General features: G+C 46.0%; 1 protein-coding gene across 10 annotated transcripts in view; it reads left to right on the top strand.

Moving 5' to 3' along the window:
- Nucleotides 1–3934: 3934 nt before the first annotated feature.
- The window catches only part of MTCL1 (microtubule crosslinking factor 1), a 111751-nt gene continuing 94667 nt past the window's right edge, over nt 3935–21018 (top strand). For 5 of the 10 annotated variants that reach the window (XM_063326566.1, XM_063326562.1, XM_063326569.1 and 2 more), the window contains exons 1-3: nt 4907–5446; nt 17021–17245; nt 18737–18895. In XM_063326566.1, the coding sequence (XP_063182636.1) occupies nt 17048–17245; nt 18737–18895 (357 nt within the window). In that variant the 5' untranslated portion in view covers nt 4907–5446; nt 17021–17047. Of the gene's footprint in view, nt 5447–17020; nt 17246–18736; nt 18896–21018 lie in introns of all 10 variants that reach the window. The other 5 variants (XM_063326561.1, XM_063326563.1, XM_063326560.1 and 2 more) reach the window with 3 other exon arrangements.

Here is a 21018-nt window from a genome sequence, read left to right as displayed (position 1 = left end):
AATAGGGATTTGAAATAGGAGAAAATAACAGCTTAGGCTTAGGCTACTGTAAGCTGGGCCGGCTGAGGGACAAATTTACATTTAGATTGAGCCTCTTCACATCTTCCCTAAGTAATTGTAAACTCTCTCGTGCCTCAGCCCTAGAAAAGAATTTAGGCAGCCCTGCACTGCTAAAAACTGTGCCTTATGCTTTGTAAGATGTGCGACAGCTAATCTAAGCAGTCAGACTTAGCATCGACTTTTCATAATTATTTGTGCAAATACAACTCAGTTATCAAATGTCTGCGTTAATCAGACAAAGGATATCGACATTGCCAAAATAAATTTGTTGTAAAAGTGTTATGTCTGATTATTTGTATTATTCAACCAACACCCAGACGTCCTATTATGTTAAGAGCTACACAGGCATATAAGAACCATTCCACCACCAGGGAGTGTATGACTAATTTACGATAAGAGAAAACAATTGGACATTACAAGCAAATAAAACGAAAGGGAGAGGAGAATTAGGGTAAGAGTGATAGTCTGTGCCTGCATGTTCCTGTGAGAACCACTAGCGAGTTTTAAGTAAAGGAAAAAATGGTTTGATATAAATAAATAAGAAATATGATATCAGTAATCCTTACTGGGCATTTGCCTAGCCCAATGGAGATTTCTGTGGTATGCACTTAGCTTTCATATTAGGTCTTATTCTCATTCACACCATGCTTATTTACACCACTTTTGTAGGGATCCCCAAATGGCATCTCACAGACAGCAGAGGACAGAGGAACACGGCCAAAATACTACAGCTGGCCTCATACCACACAAATCTGCCATCTGCACCCAGCCCGGCACGTGCCCAGCGAGGGTTAAGGAGACTGCATTTCTTTGTTATTAAACGCTTTATACTGCCAGCACAATGTAAAGGGATCTTAGTGTGACTGAGCATTCGTCTCAGCCAAATGTGTTTTGCTGCTGCATGTTTTCAGTTCCGCAGCTATTTTCCTTGAGCATCAATCTAAATACATCACTTTATTAAGATGCCTATTTGAAGCGGGGCTGCCTCTGAACGCAAGGGGTAACGAACCTTAATGTATGTTTCAATGAGAGGAAGAAGCACAGAATACAAGGATGCAAGCTTACAGAGGTATCTGCTCTTCCAGTCGCCTTTCTGATCTAAGGTCAGTCACCCTGCCACGTCGCGGGCCTTTAATTATTCTGAGGCTCTATTTATCGAGGGTATCTCCTCAGAAGTAGGCTGAGCCTCATTTCTTTTTGCCTTCAGGAGCTTGTGGTGAGTGATGCACAGCAATATAAAAAGATATCTTAAAAATAAATCATTTAGCAGTTGAAACAAAGCATGTAGTGGGAAAAAAAAAACACCATAAAATAGAAAAAAAATATATTTATTCATATATTTGCAATGTAAAATTGCAATCTAAAAAACAAGGTAACCACAGGAAACCGGACTCTCTGTCAGGCACTCAAGTGTCTCAGATTAATTCTCCCAGACAATTCCCAGCCTTTTGTGAATGTGCTCCTTTTTTCACCTCCCTAATTCCTTTCCCCTCCAGTGCAAAGAAGCCTGGCACTGTCTCTCAGCTATTGTTTGTAGAAAAGTGGCTTATCTTGAGACATACTTTTTCCTTTCATTTTCCTTTTGAATTGAACTGTTCTGTTCGTGGGGCAAAGTCAAAACAGGGTACTCATAAATTATTACAGAGCAGTTCCCCTTTCATCACAGGAATAGAACACCCTGCAAATCTAATAAGCAAAGCTGGAATTCCCGTCTATTCTTGAAAGTTATAACGAAAACCAAGTGAGAGTGGCAATACAGTAGAGCAAAACAACCTTTCTGGTATCTCTCATCTAGGGCAACATCCATAATATGTAGTATTTCCACAATAATTACTATTTCTCAGGATGGAATACAGCAATTGCCATCTCTTTCACTCTCAAGCATTCTTGAAAGGGAGGATTGCTTGAATTGACCAGCACTGTATTGCCAAAAACAAAACCCCAATTAAGAGCACAGCAGCTTGGTAGGAAACACTGATAATGTGCAATGGCCTGACAAATGCTCTGTCAATAAAAAGGACCAAGAGTTTATATTTCATGAGTCGTTCTCCTAGATCAAACTCTACCTGAGCCACTTCATATTGCTTATATAGACTTCTTATGTCACCCAATCAAGTAAATTACTAATGTTGCACATGGAGGGAGGATGAGGGGGCTTACACCTGCAAGTGTGTTTGCTGTGGGCTTGCTGTGTTTTCCTTTCCTCAGAGTATTTTGTAGAAATTTTAAAGGACTTGGACCGACGAGGTCTTCCTGATAGCTCTACTGGATGTACAGACAGACAGCAATAAGTGCAATCTTTGCCACAAAAGGTACATTGCCGTGTGACCTGAAAGGTACATCTGGATGCGGGAACCGAGCCAGCCGGCAGCGATGCCAACGGGGGGAAACCGTGATCAGTAACAGAAGCTGAATTTGCCAAAAGATTAAAAAAAACACCCACCCAACAACAGCAACAAATGGCCCGGTGGGTGCCCTGGAGCGGGGCTTTCATCTCCTGCCCACTCGCGGAAGGACCGCACCGCCCCGCCCCGCCCTGCCGGGGAGGTCTGTCTGTCCCACCGGCCGGGGACGGGGAGGTCTGTCCCGCCGGACGAGGACGGGGAGGGACCCCGGTCGCCGCCTCCGCCGCCGGCCCCTAGCCCCGGCTTTCTCCGGGCTGCTGGAGGCGCCCCACGCCCGGCCCCGCCGGCAGCCCGCCCGTCACCGCGCTCTCCCGGCTGCCGCTGCCCACGCCGGCTGCCCGGGGCGGTGCCGAAGAGCTGCTCCCAGTTCCTGGAGACCTGTAAACACAGCTCTGATTTGAATATTATTATTTTTTTCACCTCTGCAGCCTTTGCAAAATAAGGACTACCTGTTGCATACTCATGCGGCAGCATCGGTGCTGCTATTCAGCAGGATAAATCAGTTTTCCCCTCGTTTACCGAGACAAGGCTTAGTCCCGGGATGCCAGGGCGGTCCCAGCTCTTCCCCAGGCAGGCGGGCCCGGGCCCCCGGGTCAGGGACTCCACGTCGCCTGGCACCGGACCTGGAGCGGGACTGCCAGAGCCAGCTGCCTGGCCTTACCTTGGCCACCCTGACTGCTGCTGTGGTGGTGCCCGGTGGCTTTCGGGGTAATACCTTGCACCCAGATAGGGGGAGCGGGGGACCCGGAGCGCCCCAAGGTGTTGCTCCCCCACTCCTTCCCCCCCCCCCCCCCCCCCCCCCCCCCCCCGACTCCCTGCACTGCCCTTTCCCGGGGCGCGCTGCAGTCGCTGCACTTTAGATGTGGATGACTTGAGCCTCCCAAGGATTTCATGAGCTAAGCACCGCCATTCACCACCTCCGTCTGAGCAGAGAAGGGAGCCACCGCGGCTAGTCCAAGGTCCCGCTGTGTCCAAGCGGAGGAGTCAGAACCATCCCGGCTGCTGCTGCTCTGCTCTACCCATTAGGCTGCGCCGCTTTCCCACGCTTGAGCCTCTCCTCCCTGTCATTTACTCTCCGGGTGCTTTGCAAATGCAAGGGCTGTAATTTCATAGCCCCGTGCTCCAAAAGGATAGGTCCGTGCCTTTTGTAGTTTAGCCATAGCCAGGAACTTGCCGATTCCCTCGGATACTGAGCCCTGCCTCTGGGTGAACCTGTGTCTGCCCTGAGCAAAGAGATAATGCGGTGGCTGTTGTGTTGTTGCTGCCAATCTCTGGAGAGAGGGTTTTCATGAAGTCTGAGCTCAAAAAAAAAAAAAATAAAAAAAATACAAGGGCAGCGCTATACAGCTCATGGCCGGGAAATTAAAATTTCTCCCCAAATGAGGCTTTCTGATAGGAAGCGGCTGGCAGAGGCGCCCCTATAATAATAAAGCCTGCGAGGAAAGTAGTTTGCAGGGAGAGCAGCCTGGCTGGCTGACAGAGGGGGCGGATCCTGCGCACAGGCGGGCAGCGCCGCGCCGAGCGGCCCCGGCAGCAGCGGGGCTATTTCAGGAGCCGGGCGGAGGCGGCGGCCGGAGCTGGAGCTGGGGCCGGGGGCAGCGGGGAGCCATGGGGTTAGCGGCGCCGGTGGGCTGAGCGGGGGTTTGCGAGCGGAGGCGAAGGCAGCCGGGAAACACGCCTTTGCCTCGGATTGAAGGGAAAAGGAGGTTTTTGGGGGGGCTGCATCACAACTTGAGCTGCATCAAGCTGAGACAGGCAGAGAGGGGAGCGGGAGGGGAAGGAGAGGGAGGAGGAGGAGGAGGAGACGGCTGCCACCGGGGGATTTGGGCTCGTTTTATTGAAACAAATCAGTGCTCGGGAGAGAGCGGCGAGGAGGAGGAGGAGAAGAAGGAGGAGGAGGTGGTGGTGGTGGTGGGGGTGGGGGGGCAGGAAGAGGGGGATCGAGAAAGAAAAGTGTGAGGGCTGTGACTGGGAGAAGCAGAAGTGATGAGAGAGCGAGCGAGGAGGCTGGAGGAGGCTGCCCGTCCTGCTGCCGCGCCCCGCGGGGACCCTCGCTCCTGCCGCCGCCGGGCGCCGCCGCGGCCACCGCTGCCGCCCCGCCGCCCCCGGCCCGCGTTATGGAGGCGATGAACGGCCCCGGCCCCGGCCCGGGGCCCGGCGACGCGCTGCGGCCGCCGCCGCCGCCTTCTCCCGGCCACCACCACCCGCACGCCGAAAAGAAGAGGCTGCACCGCGCCCCGTCGCCCGCCAGACCCTTCCTCAAGGACCTCCACGCCCGCGCCGCCGCCGCCGCCAAGCCGCCGCCCGCTCCCCCCAAGTCGCCCGGCCTCCCCGGCCGGTCGCCCCCGTCGCCGCACCCCGGCTCCCACCCGCCGGCCGCGGGGCTGCTGGCGGCGCCGGGCCGCCTCTCCCGCCGCCCCGCCGCCCCGGGGGGCAAGGCCGCCGCCGCCCCCCTCAGCGCCGCCGGCAGGGCGGGCGTCAAGGCCGCCCCTTGCGCCAAGCGAGGGGCCCGCGGTCCGGAGCCGGGCCCCGGCGGCCGGGGTGGGGGGCGGCAGCAGCCCGGCGGCGAGGCGGCCCCGCCACCCGGCAAGGGCAGGAAGGGGAAGCGGGGCGCCGCGGCGGGCAGCGGCCATGCGGCGGCGGCGCTGGCCCGCGTCGGCCACACGGACAGCAGCTCCGACCTCTCCGACTGCCCCTCCGAGCCCCTCTCCGACGAGCAGCGCCTGGCCCCGGCGGCCAGCAGCGACGCCGAGTCCGGCACCGGCTCCAGCGACCGGGAGCCGCCGGCCGCCCACACCGCCGCCGAGCAGAGCCGCACCGGCACCGGGCGCGGAGCCCCGCCGCCCCCCGGCCCCCGCGGGGATCCGCTGCCCGCGCCCCCGGCCGGGGGGAGAGCCCCGAGCCGCGGGGAGCCGGCGGCGGCCCCGGAGGAGCTGCAGCGGGAGGTGGAGGAGCTGCGCTCGGAGAACGAGTACCTCAAGGTGAGCATCGCCAGCGGAGCCCGGCCTCGGCGGGTCCCCGGCCCGGGGAAGGGGAGGGGAGGGGAGGGGGAGGTGGCGGGGGAGGCGCAGCCCGCTCCTGCCCGGGACTGCGGGGTGGGCGCTGGGGGCGGCCAGTGGATTCGCGCGGTCTGAAGTCACCTCCCGTGGGACACCCTCCCTTCAACCCCCCCGCCCCCTCGCCGGACCAAATGCTCAGTTTCACCCGTGGGAGAGAAATAGGGGCAGGGAGAGCCCGCCGGGAGCCTCGGCGCACCCCGGCAAAGCGGGGCCGTGGCACGGCTTAAGGGCAGATGAGGGATTTAAACGTGTGATCCCGGCTCCCCGCAAAAGCCCGATTTGCGGAGGTCGGATGAACGTTAAGTCCGGTGCAACATGTACCGTGGCAACGTTACGCTGGGTTGGCGTGGTGGTGGCTCAGCAGACCCCCACTCTTCCCTAAAGCACCGCAAACGCTCTCCTGGTTGGCAAGACCTTGCTTTCCAGGAACTGTTTTTCTCAGTCTCACCCGTTAAGAAAAGCCAAAGGAACCGGTTCCCTCATTTGACGCGGAAAGGATGACAGCATCGTGTTGCCTGTTTATTGCGTTACTTTATCACTGGAAAGCGAAGCCGCTCGTTGTGAAGTACTAATAGAATAACAAGAGCAGCAATAAAAAGTGTCATCGCATCCTTGTATAGGCAGAAAAGTACATCTATGTGCGTTCATCCTCGGAGAAACAGAAAAGCTAAATTCAGGCGTGCTCTGAGCTGGGTTGACCTGCGGGAACCTTTAGTTGGACTTGCGCTTACAATCTGATCTTTTGGCACAGCAAGGAGGCTCCATCCATAAAGATCTATAAATAAGATAAACTGAGATAATCATGTAACCACAGCTACTGAACCATGTGAGAATAATCTGTGTTCCCTGATTTTGAAAACACCCTGTTGTCAAGCAAAATGACTGTGAAAATCCATGGGAGTTTTACTCAGATAAGGACCAGAGTTGGGTATAACCTTGGGATAGAAGGGTGGTAAAGATATAGACTGGGCTTGTTAAGGGGTTTTGGCTAAGGGACAAAAAACGATGTTCAGCATAGCAAAAGGTTAACAGCAGGGGTGCTGCAAGGTTCTTTGCTGGGTCTGGTGCTGCTTAATGAACTGGAAAAAGGAACGAGCAATGATACAGCAAAATTTTCAGATGACATTAAGTTTTTTTTTTTTTAATCTTAAGTCAAGCCCAGCAAAGACCAGACAGAACTTAATCGTAGACTTAACCCCTGAGGAATGAATGAAAAATAAAGGCAGAGGATGGGAAATGGATCTCAATATCGAAAATTTGAAGCACTTGGAGAGAAGAAGGTCTGAGTATGCACTTTTCTGGGTTTTAAATGTGTTGTGTTAACTCAGGAGCATCATGAGAGAAGGAGCAATGAAAATTTCTGCTCAATGTGAAACTGCAGACAAAAATTATGCTAGATTTCAGTGGGAACTGAACAGAGAATAACAAAGAAAATATTAAAAGGTTTTATAGATCTGTAGCTGTTACACAGATCAGCGGGTGTACCTGAAATACTGTGGTCATCTAGAAAAGGATAATACAGAACTAGACCCATAAAAATTATTGGCGCATAGCAAAGCTTTTATAGCACTCCTTGGATGGAAAACTCTGGAGTATGTTAGAGGAAAGTAATAGTCTATAAAATGATGAGCAGCACAGAGAACCTCTATCAGAAGCTTCTGTTTTACTTGACAGCCCAGAAACAAGAGAAGATGTAATCAGAATTGGTAATAGGAATTGCTTTAGGAGTAAGTACTGGCACTGCCATTAGAAGTTATGGAGGCCAAAAGCCCAGGAGCATCTCTTTGCATTACAGGATTTGCACAATTATGGTACTTAAACTTTAACCCATTATGAAGAGTGTGCGAGGCCTCTTCTTTCATATTGAAAGTCATTTTTAACTATGGGAAACTGAAAAAAAGAGTTTGTCTGAATTGTCTGTGACCGACCACCATTAGGGTGTTCCACCTGGGGGACTTCATGATCACACAAGGTGATTGACATTGGCATGTCCTAGGTAAAGAACTTTATGCTACAGAATTTCAAACTCATCACCTTGTGCAACAGTGTCCTTCACTTTGATGTCTTCATCATCTGCGACAATTGTCTCGCAATCCTTCTTTGATTTGGACTTTATCTTTTTCAGGCTACAAGCATTTCTGAGGTCAGTAGGGTAATACAGACTGGTTTCTTGGGGGTCTGTGTCTCAGTTGACCTCCAATGGGCACGTCCTGGTGCCTGGAAAGCCACAAGCTCACCCTGTCACCCCTTCTGAGGGGAATGAGTACATGGTCTGTCTGCTCTCCTTGGCCACCCGGGTGCATGAAGTCTTAGCAGTTCTGCTCCTCTCGCAAAATAGTTGGAAACGTCCTAGTGGTGCAAAAGTTATCAGGAAAATTCCCAAACTTAATTTTCCTTTCCTAGGGAAACTATAAAAACCTTCTGCAAATTAAAACCACAGCATTGCCTGAGTTGTTCACTTGTGGGTCTGTTCCTCGTGTTTTTTACAATGCAGTTCTCTTGGTTGGTATTGGAGCAAGCTGTGTTTCTCCTTTAGCTGGAGGGAGTAAAGGGATAACAGGGAAGCTGTCAGCTGTAAATAGACAAATGATTAGCTAAATCCCAGAAAAAAACCTGTTAATTTCTTGAGTGTGGCCATATGCCGAATTTTGTAGTTCTTGCTCCTCCTTATCCCTCCCTGCAGCTGGAGTGCAACAGTAAGTGCGCATAATTTTAAAGCTTGTTTCAGGGAAATATATCTTTCACATAGGAAGGTCTTTCACATATCTTTCCTGTGTCTGGAACATAGGTTGTAGAACATAGCGTGTATATATATATATACACATATACATAGACTTAGTGCTACAGATTACTGGAGATTAAAGGGCTTCTAGAAAAAAAACAAACCAAACATGATCGTTTGTTTTTATTTCTACTCAAGAAGTCCTAGAAAGTCTCCCAGAATGCTCCATGGAAGTCTTTCCAGACCAAACTGTTGGTGCTGTGAAGGTCTCATGCTTCATGAGCTGTGAGCCAGATCTCAACACGGTATCAAGTTACCACCTTATGTATTTCCAGGGACTGTGTTTTTACCCTGGATGAGACTTTGGCTCCAGCAGTGGCCAACTCTCTGTAAAGTTAAGCCTGCAGGTGAAGTGGCTGAGGAGAAGTGTTTACATTGGGAAGTCTTTCTTCTACGACCTCTGTGAAATTTCATCGTTGATTTCAATATCATGTATTTCTTGCGTACCCTTATTTCAGATACCTCTGGGGGAAGACTGTAACACTACAGCAGCATTTAAAAGGTATCACTTATTTGTTGATGGGTAGGAGAGAAATTATGTCATGGTGGCTGACTCTGTGGAGCCAGGAGGTCATTGGTCAGTGGTAGTGAAAGGTAAAGTTTTAATTATTGCTAGCCACTCCTTTTAGTAATAGCAAAATAGTGCCCACACAAGTGGTTGTTTTTCAGGCTTACTTTAAAGTGTCCAGCACGTGGAGAAGTGTCATGCACCATGCAAGTCCTTGGGAAACTTTGAAAGAAGCTCTTTGTGGTGTAGAGCCCTCTAAAGCATGAGGGATCCTAAGGAAGAGGGCACAAATTTTAGCAATTAAAATTGTTCTTGCTTTATCTTGGCCAAAGTTTAATTCAGACTGTTGTAATTAAACATGCTAGCAGAAACAGCAGTGGTATGTTAGTTGTGACACATGCTCCTTTTCTCTTTACGTCCTTCATGGCCATGATGTAAAAGCAGCCTCCTACATGAGGCATAACACTTCGTACAGCCCTTAAAATGAAACTGGTGCTTGCTCTGCTTTGCTTTACTGGGCCATCTCCCAGTGCATGTGTTGGTGTAAGTTTAGCATGCCAGAAATGCTGCTACAGTGTGGATTTGCACAAAAATATCTTCTAAACTACCTTGGATTTATTAGATAATCGTCTTGTTTATTTTGCTTTGTCTTTATTCTTTCTATATTAATTTTTATCTGAGACGTATGCTGGATATAAATTAAGGGGCCATCCCAGGCCCCTTGTTCCACTCTGGTGCATCTAAAGGATGTTCATTTTGTTTAAAATCACAGTGTGTGTCATATGAGGTTACATCGTATTTCTCAGCTCCCTTGAAACTGTAGATCTTTGAGTCCGTAGGCTTGAGACGAACTCAGGAGGAGTAATACCACCATTTCTTTTTTTAACCTGCGGGAGTTGTGTATGTCAAAGGCGTTTGCAGAGCAAAAATGATGCGGTTACTGGGGTTAGCAAAACAAAGCTTGTCCCCCATCTCTGCTTGACATGCTGCTTTTGCCGCTTGGTGACTGGTGGTCCCCAAGAGAATGGAGGTGATAACCCTGCCTGGGGCACAAAACCTGCGTGGCTGGGCCTGGCCAGAGGGACGGTCAGCTGTCGGAGGGAGATGTCACTTTGGGGAAGAGGAGCGAGGCCATGTGCCTTGTTAGCCCCAGCTGTTTCCCCATCAACCCCTGCCCTGCCTGGAGGGGATTAGTTGCGTGATGCACTGGGCAATAGCTTCCCGTGGTGGCCGTCAATAGATGATATCAATGTTGCACCAGCCAGATGACTGCTCAAATGGCTTCGCCCACCCAGTTGAGAGGTTGTGTTGAAACAACGCTGGGGCTAATGCTTGAATGAAGCAGAAAAGCTGCCAGATGCTGCTCTCGCTCTTGGATCCTGCAAACTTAAACCAGCCCTGAAGCCAACGGGTGCTCGCGGTCCTCCGATTTTTCAGTTCTCATCTTGTTTTGTGCACAACCTTCAGACAGCGTCGGATCGGTGCACGACTTGTAGTTTGGTTTGAGAGCTAAGCAATAATATCAAGGGCCCAGGGACTTCAGGTTCATTAAAATATTTTGCAACAGGAAAAAATAATGGTTGTTGCTTTCTTCCCAACCAAAGCCTTTTAGAGCATATACAGCCTACTGCAGTTATCACTGCTGTAAAGTGATATGGGGGATGTGTTTATTCCTTAGCAGCAGCATCTCCTACATACAGACAGTTTGAGAGATTTAAAATTTGAAAACAGAGGTTACATAAAATCACAGTTCATGATTCTTCGATTTATCAAGGACTTTCTAGAAGTTCTGGATTCTCCAGCGCAGTAGCAACCTCCCACTGTAATTTCCGCCCCTCCTCCCTTCCTCACTCTCCCCTCATTTGATTTAATGTGTATTAAATAACCTATTTAAAAAGTAGTATTGGCATAATGTATAAAGATTACTTTCGGCTAAATTAATAAATACTTAGGTTTTTACATAGACAATTGAATTTCATCTGTCACTTGCATTTGCTTAAATACTGTACAGTTTGTTGGTCTTGTATCTTTTTGTTTTTCTAGTTTGCAGATGTTTCCAAGTTAGTATACAACCTCTGGACACTGTTGAGTTCTATTTCACTGGAGCCTTATGACTTTCAATTTGCTAATATATGTAACTGTAAATGCACAGTAATGAATTCAGTATCCATATGGCTTTTATGCTATTTTCTGCATGTGATTTGTCGCTAATAGTTATTTAAAAAAAAAAAAATCTTTTTTTTTTTTTTTTGACTCGTGGTTGGGTTACAGTTTTTAGTCTCCGTTTGCACTCTGAGTTAAGAGCTTTTTCTATTTTAGCCAGTAATTCAGCTCAGTGAGGGTAGATCAGCCGGCTGACCTAGATGCAGCTGGTGCTGATGCCCCTACCTCTGTCTGTATATGCAGTTTAAGGGTCTTACTTTGGATTGTATTTAGTCTGGCCCTTTGAACGAAACCTCCCCATCGTACATGTGTTTTACAGTTGTCCAGAGGACTCAAGAGTAATGGAGCACATTTGGTGCGCCCTTGGAGCGTAAGTCTCTGTTTATTTTACTTCAGAAGAAAGCCGGTTCTGTTGTGCTCTGCGGGCTGAACGAGGGCGCAGTTGGTGGGGATGACTGGAAAATTTACTTTCAAACCTCATTACGGATCTCAACCAGACTGGCCGGGTAGACACAGCCCGTCAGTTGCGCAAGTATTCCTGGTTGCTTCAGTGGGAATGAGTCAGGAGTGTGGGTTTCTTAGTGTAATAGCTGCATGGCCTGACTCTCTTTCTCTCTCCTTTTTTTTCACCCAAGAATCCTAAACAAGGCATATTCCTATAATTTACCCTTAATTATACTTCATTGTAAATTAAATCAATAATAAACAAGCATGACATCAGTAAAGGTATTAAGGAGATAATGGCTTCTCTTCTGCCAGGCAAGTCTTCAATTTGCACAGTGCAGATGTGAAATGACACCATCAGTATGTATTTGGGCTACGCAGCCACGTAAACGGTGCACAGGCTTTCCCCTTTCAGCCACTTCACCTCGGCTTATTAGACGGACAGGCAAACAGTGGATCCTAATTCACTCGCTTTTGGCACTGAAGTCTCGGGGAATCCTGCAAATGGAGCAGCTGTTTAAGCATGGCCCTGTTTGTCCGGCCACCCCACGAGTCTCAGATGAGAGATCCCTATTAGACCCCAAACAGCTGGCCTTTAGGAAGTCATTTGGGCCGAGCACCTGAAACCATAAGCGGTTAGACTCAGGAGCAGGAGAAACTGGATTTCTACTGCAAACTTGGAAAGAGCTGCCAGTTTAAAAAGCTGGGTTTTTTTCCACACTTCCATTTGTTCTTTCTGATGACCAGGGTGACATCTGGAAAGAAAAGCAGTTTAGCTTTTTTCTAAACAACATTCTTTCTTCCAGGACGCTCTGCCTGGTGCTGTTCTTACTGAAAATAATAACGTAATTACCATTAAATTAAAAGGGATCAAGAGGAGGCTCTCATCCCCTACAGGAATGTAGAGCAAAGTGAAGCTTCTTATGCTGGCACTTAACCTCCCAATTTCAATTGCCCCTTTGGGATGCTGGAGCAGGTCCTCCCTGATTAAGGAAGGGAACAGGCTCTCCATTTTTTTAGATGCACAAAGAGGGATGGCCGCTTTCTTACTCGTTGGCTTTAATTACTTTTAAGTGCCTATTCTGCTCTCTTTCTTCACTTTTACAATATTAAAGTCCACAGTATGAAGCTGAATACCTCCTGAGAGAAAGAGCTTTAATTCTCACTCACAATAATAATAGTAATAAGAACAATACATTTTAATGAAGTCAGGGATGGGGTTTATCTAGTACTTCCAACTGCCTCGCAGCCAAAACAGCTTTTTTTGCAAACTACTGAGTATGGGATTTTTAAGGTTCTGGCTTTGTTGCATTTACCTTTGATTTCGCTAATGATTGACATGTTTTCCTCGGAAGTGATAGGATTGCCAGTTTAGTTTGTAGGAACATCACAGTTTCAATTGTAATTTCCACTTCCCTGAGTCTTTAACTTAGCTTCCTCCGTTTTGTGTGCTTGCATCACTTTGGAAGAGGAGTTTAAGCTGTCCTGGTTTTGTAGGGGTAATCGTAACAGCTCTGACTGAGGAGACACTAACACAAGTTTTCTTATATTTTGACGTTACAGAGGTGACGTGCTCCTGTATATGTATTTCTAATATATAAAAATAGGACTTCATCTTGCTACTCAAAAAGATTTAATCTGTCCCATTTGGGTTTTTCCTTCCTGGGCTGGACAGACTATCTAAGTCCAAGCCCCAGGCACTGCAGTACTACAGCAGAAAGCGGGCTGGCGCTGCGTGCCGCCCATACCTTGATGTTTCTACTCCTTATATGGTCAAAATTGTTTGTGTCCGCATTGTGTTTGCATGTATATGGCCACCTTTTAAAGCTCATCCAAAGGATGCTGTATTCCTAAGTACAAGGAGTCCAAACACAGTCTGATTCCTATGCAAAAGTTTTGGGAATAGAAAAAAATTAAGTGTGGAAAAGAAGCTCAATTCAGTAAAAAAAAAAAATCTGAGATGTTTGAATTACAGATTTCTTGATAGTATCTTAGATTTTAGTTTATCTGCAAAATTACACTAGAGAAAAGCAAACTGTGTATTTTTAACTGAAATCAGAGGCAAGAATAAGAAAAAAAAGTCACAGACTTACAATGTCAGAGTTGTGCTGTTAAGGGAGATGGAGAAAATGTCAGTTTTCCTGGAGTTAAAAGGCAGGTCTATCTACTGAAATATAGCTCGTGCCAACGCTTGCAGCTCTTTGGGGAACTTCTTTGGTGGGAGGAATGACATTGGATTCAAGTCTCCAAGGGAGACAGAGTGACTCTTAGGCTGGGAGAGCTCCCGTGCCCACTGAGATGATTTGGGAATATTCAGTTTCAGTGGGATGATTGTTTTCAGGGATTGGGTTGTTTAAAATGATGCGAGTTTCACTTCCCAAATTTGGTTGTAATAAATACTTTGAAGTCAAATATTGTGTAATGTTTGTCCAGAAACTGATCAGATTTACTAATTCTAAAACCAGATATAGGTAAGAAGGGAGTTTAAGACATGAGCAATAACATTATAATTGCTTTTTGCAGGCTACTTAGTACACGAAAGCCATTGCTTAGTTCTTGAAGTACAAACATCGGGTTATAAACTAGATCCCATTAATTTGGTGATGACAGATGTTTTCCTTTATTGCAGATTTGTGTTTCCAAATTCTCATTTTACAACCAAATTATTAATCTAATCTAACAGTAGCATTCTGAAGATGATATTAAAAAGTTAATTGATCTTAAATCTAATTGAGGTAGATTCAACTCCCGAGTCTGCAGACATCCCAGAGCAGTAACTCTGGTCCTGTTCATCCCAGAGGGCTGTATTAGCTCGGACAGGTAAAGACTGTACTTTTGGTATGATTACCTTAGCCAAAATACCTAGTTAATATACTGGTAACACGAAAGTATGCTCCTTTTCTTAGGTTCAAAAGCCACTGCTACTCTCTAACCAGTTTCTAAAACCTTGACATTTTCTTCTGCATCTCCATCTTTACTGGGTAAACTTTTACTTTACCTCTTGAAAGTGTCTATAAATGTGAAGCATAGTGAAAAAGTGCGTATGTTAAAAAGAAAAGCAGGTCTTCGCCACAGTTCACTCAAGCATATGTTGTTATGTTTTCCTTTGTGAAAATACCAATAATTTGTCAAAACTTCACCAGGGTGTCGGCTGTAAACTGGCCTGAGTATTTGGCCATACCCTGAGGAGGGGTAGATAGGGCCTGGACCGTAAATTATTTTGAAAGAATTCTGCTGGGCTTGGTCTGCAGAGCTCATTTGCTTCCTCGCAGTCTGCTGGTTTTGGTTAATTAATGTATTTGCAGCTTCTGAGGGTGTCATTGCTGCAAGGATAACTTCTGTTACTGTGCTTACTTCGTTCCTTTTCAGTCAGTGTATAGCTCAAGCATGATCCAGCTCACTGAGCAGTAACCCTTGAGCTTCTCCATCCACACAAATATCCTACTGCTGCAGCTGTCCCAGGGAGATTGTGGGGCAGGATGCCCCTATAGCAGAAAACTGAATATATTGAGAATGTATAGCGATATAGTGGGATTATGAGAAAACCCGTCTGTCCTTTCTGAGCATCTAAGGGGCACTGTGTCGAGCCCTGGGAGGGCTGTACTGGTGGAGCAGAACCTCGCTGCTGAGCCCAGAGTGGTTGTTTTAAAAATAGCAAGACTTGTGCTTACCTAAAGTTTGATTTACGCTGGTTCAGCTAACTGAAGTTAAAACATCGCTGTCTAAACACTGGAGTTTTTATACATGGATGGGATTTTAGTAGGAGTAACACTATTAATTCTAATGTAGAATCGTAGAATTGCCTAGGTTGGAAGGGAACTTTCAGATCATCTAGTCCAATCATCAACGTAACTCTGACAAAAACCATCACTAATCCGAACTATATCTCTAAGCACTACGTCTACCCGTCTTTTAAATACCTCCAAGGATGGTGCCTCAACCACTTCCCTGGGCAGCCTGTTCCAATGCTTAATAACCCTTTCAGTGTAAAAATTTTCCCAAATATCCAGTCTAAACCTTCCCTGACGTAACTTGAGGCTGTTTCCTCTTGTCCTATCGCCTGTTACTTGGGAGAAGAGACTGACCACCTGGCTAAAACCTCCGTTCAGGTAGTTGTAGAGAGCGATAAGGTCTCCCCTCAGCCTCCTTCTCTCTAGGAGGAGTTAACTATGTAACTATGCTAAAGAGGTTTGACCCATCTTCCTTTGGTCATGACTGTGCTCAGAGGTAAGATCTGTCCCTCATTTGTGACTAAAGCTCAAGTGGAGCAAGATGAATATGGGGAGAAACATGACTGTCCATCCAGTTAGACCATGGGAAGGGGGAATGGTTGACAGGACTACCAGGAGGGATGTAGGTGGACACATTCATGGAGGGACTGGACAGCAATGGTCCAGCACTGGGGGGGACTTTGTCACGGGACCTAACTCCATAGCAGTGTCTTCTCTGCCTGATACAAGTGTGAAATGTTCTCCAGCCATCCTTGGTATTTCGAGTGTCAGTTACAATTCAGAAGTGAGGTGACAGTGCAGCCAGCCCCAGTGCAAGTTCTTCGTGTATCTCATTTAAGTTATGTTTTCTGCAGAAAATTTAGTCTTGGTAATGTCAAATGCAATTCTAAGGAAAACAATTTAAAAATTAGTAGTTTGTTTAAAATATTCTCTTCCTGGCTCTTTTTCTTGTTTTGTTCTGTTTTGTGTTTTTTACCCCGCAACTTTGTTCGAAGTTAGTAGAGTCATAGTTTTCCTCTCACAAAGTAGTTCAATGGCCTGTGCCCCTGAGCTTGGAAGACCTTTATAAGAGTTTTAGCTCTAGAGCTTCAGTCATCCACAGATTAAACAAATGGGAATGATAAGAGTTTATCCTGTTCAGCCGTTAAATCTTTAAATCTGACTTTAGAGAACATGTGCCACTCATGGCATAATGTGGAATTGGGACAGTTCACGATGCCCAGAAAAGAATGACCAGGTTATTCCCATGGGCACAGGTTTTATTTTGTCCCTGTGGTCCTGTTATTGAAATGTGTGTGCACACAACCAAAACGCACTTTCTCCTGCACCCAACCCATCTGTCATTAAGCATGAGCATGGTCCTTGGCTCAGATGGGACAGCATTTTCATATGGAGCAGTTTGGTATTTGGTGTAAAGATGCATTAAAGTTTTCAAGGGGCAATTTCATTTTTTGGAAGTGCCAGTTGTTAAAAAGGCACATCACACAGGGCTGTTGAGGTTCTTGGCTAAGGAGGTTTACTGTAGTCTGAATAACGCAAGGAATTGCTTCAGGTAGTGGCAAAGTATTATGCTGTTTTTATTTTGATTAGGGATGGTAAAATGAAGGTGTTTACCAGTTTCAGGAGACAGATAAGCATCTGGTCTATTTTTAATAAAGCAATTGTAGGAAATATAACAAATATTAATTAATTTAGTTCAGCATAATTAGTCAATGTTGGGATAAAACTTCTGTTCCCCTGACTTCTGGAGCTGCATGTTGCAATCTGTATCACTTCATTAATATGGTATCCTAGTGAGCATGTTTCCTATTTTGCTCCCACGGGTGAGATTTAGAGGTATGATGGAGCACTGTTTTGACTTCTCACAGGATGAGCTGGATGAACTTCGGGCTGAAATGGAAGAAATGCGTGACAGTTATTTAGAGGAAGATGTTTACCAGCTGCAGGAGCTCCGGCGAGAGCTGGACCGGGCAAACAAGAATTGCCGCATTCTGCAATATCGTCTCAGGAAAGCCGAACAGAAAAGCTTGAAAGTTGCACAAACAGGCCATGTGGATGGAGAGCTCATTAGGAGCCTGGAACAAGACTTAAAGGTGGGTGAGAGATTCATATTCACAGCAAAAGACGGCAGACTGCAATTTAGCTCCCTGCAGTGGAAGGAAGGGTGCTCCAAACGTCAGGACCAATTTCCTTCTTCTGCGGTGGAGAACAAATATGCAGCTTATCGTCTTGAAAAGATGTGTTAGCAAGTAAAAAAACATGTGCTTAGATTCAAAATGAAAGAAATGCAGTCAAGTTACATTTGTGCATTTGAAAGATTTAAAGGGTTTTGTTTTACTGGTTTTGCTGAAAACCTTAGCTTTGCAAAACTGTATAAACAAAACCTGATATGCTTTCCCCAGTTCATGCCATTTCCTTCCTTTTCTCTTCTTGCTTATGCCAAATAACTGAAAAAAAACTAGTCAAAGTTGCATTTCTTGGTGCCTGATGAGTTACTCATAACAGGAACAGACTGTTATAATATTTTAGCAAGGCAGATAGAGAATCAAAATGCTGTTCCCATAAAAACACAAATTCTTGTAAAAATTATGTTCATACTGAAACAGTTTTTATATTTTTCAGAAATGTTTCCATCAAGGCTAAGCTTTGTACAGGCACGATGCTTATCTAGCTTTACTTGTCTTTCTTAATATTGCTATCTTGCTTTGAAAATATCTTCTGTAGAGAGGGACTGCTTACCAGTAGAATTATTAAGCATTTGTGGACTTAAAAATGCAAACCATAAAACCTTCTGCAACTGGAATGATTGGTTCCCAGCCATGGGAATGGGAGTGACATATCAAGTCATCAAACTTTTCAAAATGCCAGACCTAATTTTCTCTTTTATGATAGAAAAAAAACAATAACCTTATCATAATAGTACTGATACATTACTCAGTAAAAATCTTGTACATAGATTCAAGTGAAAGAGATATTGAGTTTTTTAGTTTGCTTGCCTTGTTTTTGCTGACTTGTTGTAATTCAGTAATTCATCATTTTGCGTGATGAATCACCTTTCCAAATGCTTTTGGAGTAAATATTTATTCTTGTTAGGCTGGACTCAGAAAACCTAAGCTAGCATATATTTCTGTGCTTTCATATCATTCTTGCCTAGTTGTGATTGCTGCCACAGCATCAAATTTGGGTGGATGAGACTGCTGCATGGATGCAGCTTTGATCGATGACCTGTCAACTTTACAGTACAATTCCTCATCTTTTGTTTTATTGATGTGATGTACTGGGACTTTGATGTGTGGGTTTGGTATCTGCCTATTTCCTCTTGCTGTTCATGACATTGCTTTAGCATAATGTGGAGAGGGAGCTGGAGACGAGTAATCAAATCTATTTTCATCTTGGATTTCTTCATTAGAAATGAATATTCATTTTGGTACTTGGAAGGCTTGGAGTGTTTCATCAACAGTCTCATAATTGAATTAAAAATCTGCTGGCTATCTAGGGTTGTAATATGCTTCCTACTGTAGGAGACACACTGTAGCTGTTGCTCCTCATGGATCCTCTTCATGCCTTTGTGCTCTTCTGACCAGGTAGCCAAAGATGTTTCTGTCAGACTGCACCATGAGCTGGAGAGCGTGGAGGAGAAACGTGTTAAAGCAGAAGATGAAAATGAAATCCTTCGGCAGCAAATTATTGAGGTGGAAGTATCCAAGCAGACACTGCAAAATGAGCTGGACAAGTTAAAAGAGGTAAGCAATAGTCAGGAAAGCCATGCAGAGCGGTGTTGCTGGGTTAGGTGGGAAATTTGTCTTGCAAGCATCTTAGACTAACTCCGACATGAAATGCCTACTGATACTGTTTGTACAATTGCCTAAAAGGTCTCCTCACCTTTGGTGTATGTCCCAAATGTGTTGGTAATTGAGAAGCAATAAGAGAGGTAGAGCAATGATGCTGGGGCTTTTGTCCGGGGCTTCTCACAGGACTTCTGTCCCATTTTAAACTGGCTCCTCAAAGCCTCTCTTCCTACTGGAGCAAAACTATCTTTGATTTGACTCCAGCTGGCTCTGACTCTCCTTTATGCAGTCTGGGACTTCCACCTATTCAAGAGTCAAATAAGGAGTGCGTGACTTGTCTGAGAGGATCCTTCAGACAGGCTTTGGCTGGTGCTCTTCAGTGGTGACAGTGGGAGCCACCAGCATGAACTAGGCAGCAGGAATGTGGTCTGTAATGTATAAGTAACGTTGCACTTCAGGCGCAGAAACGCTGCCTGTTGAGAAAAGGGATCATTTCAATTGGAGCTGACACATAGTCATACCGGGTGAAGTGACAATCCTTAGAAGTAAGTGAGATGAGGCTCAGGGAACAGTAAATGAAAGCCAAATACTAAGCATGCTCTTTGCCGGAGCCCACATCCCGGTCTGTAGCGGTATTTCTGTTCTCTTAACAGTAGAGCAGATTGGCAGCTCACAGCCTCTGCTCTGTTTTCAACCAGATTGAGACAGAGCATTTAAACATAATGAGGTAAGGCATTTATCCTCTGAGCCCTGCTCAGATTTAGAGAGCTTGGTGCAATTATGTGTTATTTTAATCTTTCAAACAATGCTTGCGAGTCAACCGGCGCAAAGCCTGACTCAGTTTTATAAGGACAACCCCTATGTAATTTCTCTGTGCATTTGGATTATGACTTGCAAGAGTTTTGGAGCATTTTATACCTAACAGGGCAGACCATCAGCCAGGGTAAATGTCAGTGTTGCTTAGATTACTTAGGAGCCTGACACAAAAGATACAGTCTGCATGATGTTTTAGCTATTCTTTCTCAATGTTATTTGTGAGTGCTGTGCTTAATGGACATGATACCATGTTACAGGGTCTGCAGTCTATATTCCATACAAAAATACGGTGTCATCCACAGTACTGAATGTATTGCTTGTTGTTGATTAACACACAGGTCCACTAGATGCTGCTTGATGGTCTTTGGGATTAAGCAATTTGAGAAACTAAATTGTGGCTGAGCAGTGAGAAAGAAACTGGTCCAGCGGTGCTGGAGTCTCAAACTTGCTCTAACCAGGCCAAATTTACCCTGTTTCTCATATTGCTGCAGCCTAGCAGGGCTGGGAAGCCCAGCTAACCCAAGTGTCTCTCTGTTGCGTTGCAAGGCGAAGTGAACGCACTCTTACTTCGGAAGCAAAAGTAAGAGGCAAAGGCTGGAGGGGAGCTAGGGAAAGGAGGAGGTGGCAGGTGGAATGATGGGATGCATTCATGCTGATCTGGAAGGCACAGCAGGGCGTAAGATGTAGCATAAGATGTAGTAATAGTAGAAGAGATAGTCCTTTTTTTTTTTTGTACCATTAGTGGTGGTTTCTCTGGGAGTCAGAATTTCACAAGGTCACAGCAGGTGAAAAGATGGAGCTTTGGGTCGTCGGCAGGTCACACAAGGACAGATGAGGCAAAAGTTGGAGAAACACACTGATACGTGTGCCAGATAAGTATGTGTTTGCAATGTTATTGACATTGCTGAAAAATAAATAATAAAAAAATAAATTCTTGCCTCAAGATGTGTTCAAGTAACTACCAGAAGTACCAGAAGCAATGCCTCTTCAGGGACATTTAATGTGTACAGGGCTCTAAAGGAATGTGTGCTAGACATGCCAGTGGTAAAACTAGTGCTTTATATATCAGGAGAAAAATGACCCAAAGGCCATGCAGTTTCTTCCCAGTCCACCCTGACTATGCCTCTTGTCTATTTAAAGGCTGACAGTTAGAAGAAGTGTCTTTCCTATCCAGTCCTGGAGGGTTGCCCAAGACCCAGTTAGACAGTATTCGCTCTCTGATTCTGATAGAGCTCACTCTCACCATATGCTCATTTTCTGTA

Source organism: Chroicocephalus ridibundus, chromosome 2 (genome assembly GCF_963924245.1).
Source record: "Chroicocephalus ridibundus chromosome 2, bChrRid1.1, whole genome shotgun sequence".
Taxonomy (NCBI): domain Eukaryota; kingdom Metazoa; phylum Chordata; class Aves; order Charadriiformes; family Laridae; genus Chroicocephalus; species Chroicocephalus ridibundus.
The sequence above is the reverse complement of the archived record's forward strand: the minus strand, read 5'-3'. Positions and strand labels throughout refer to the sequence as shown.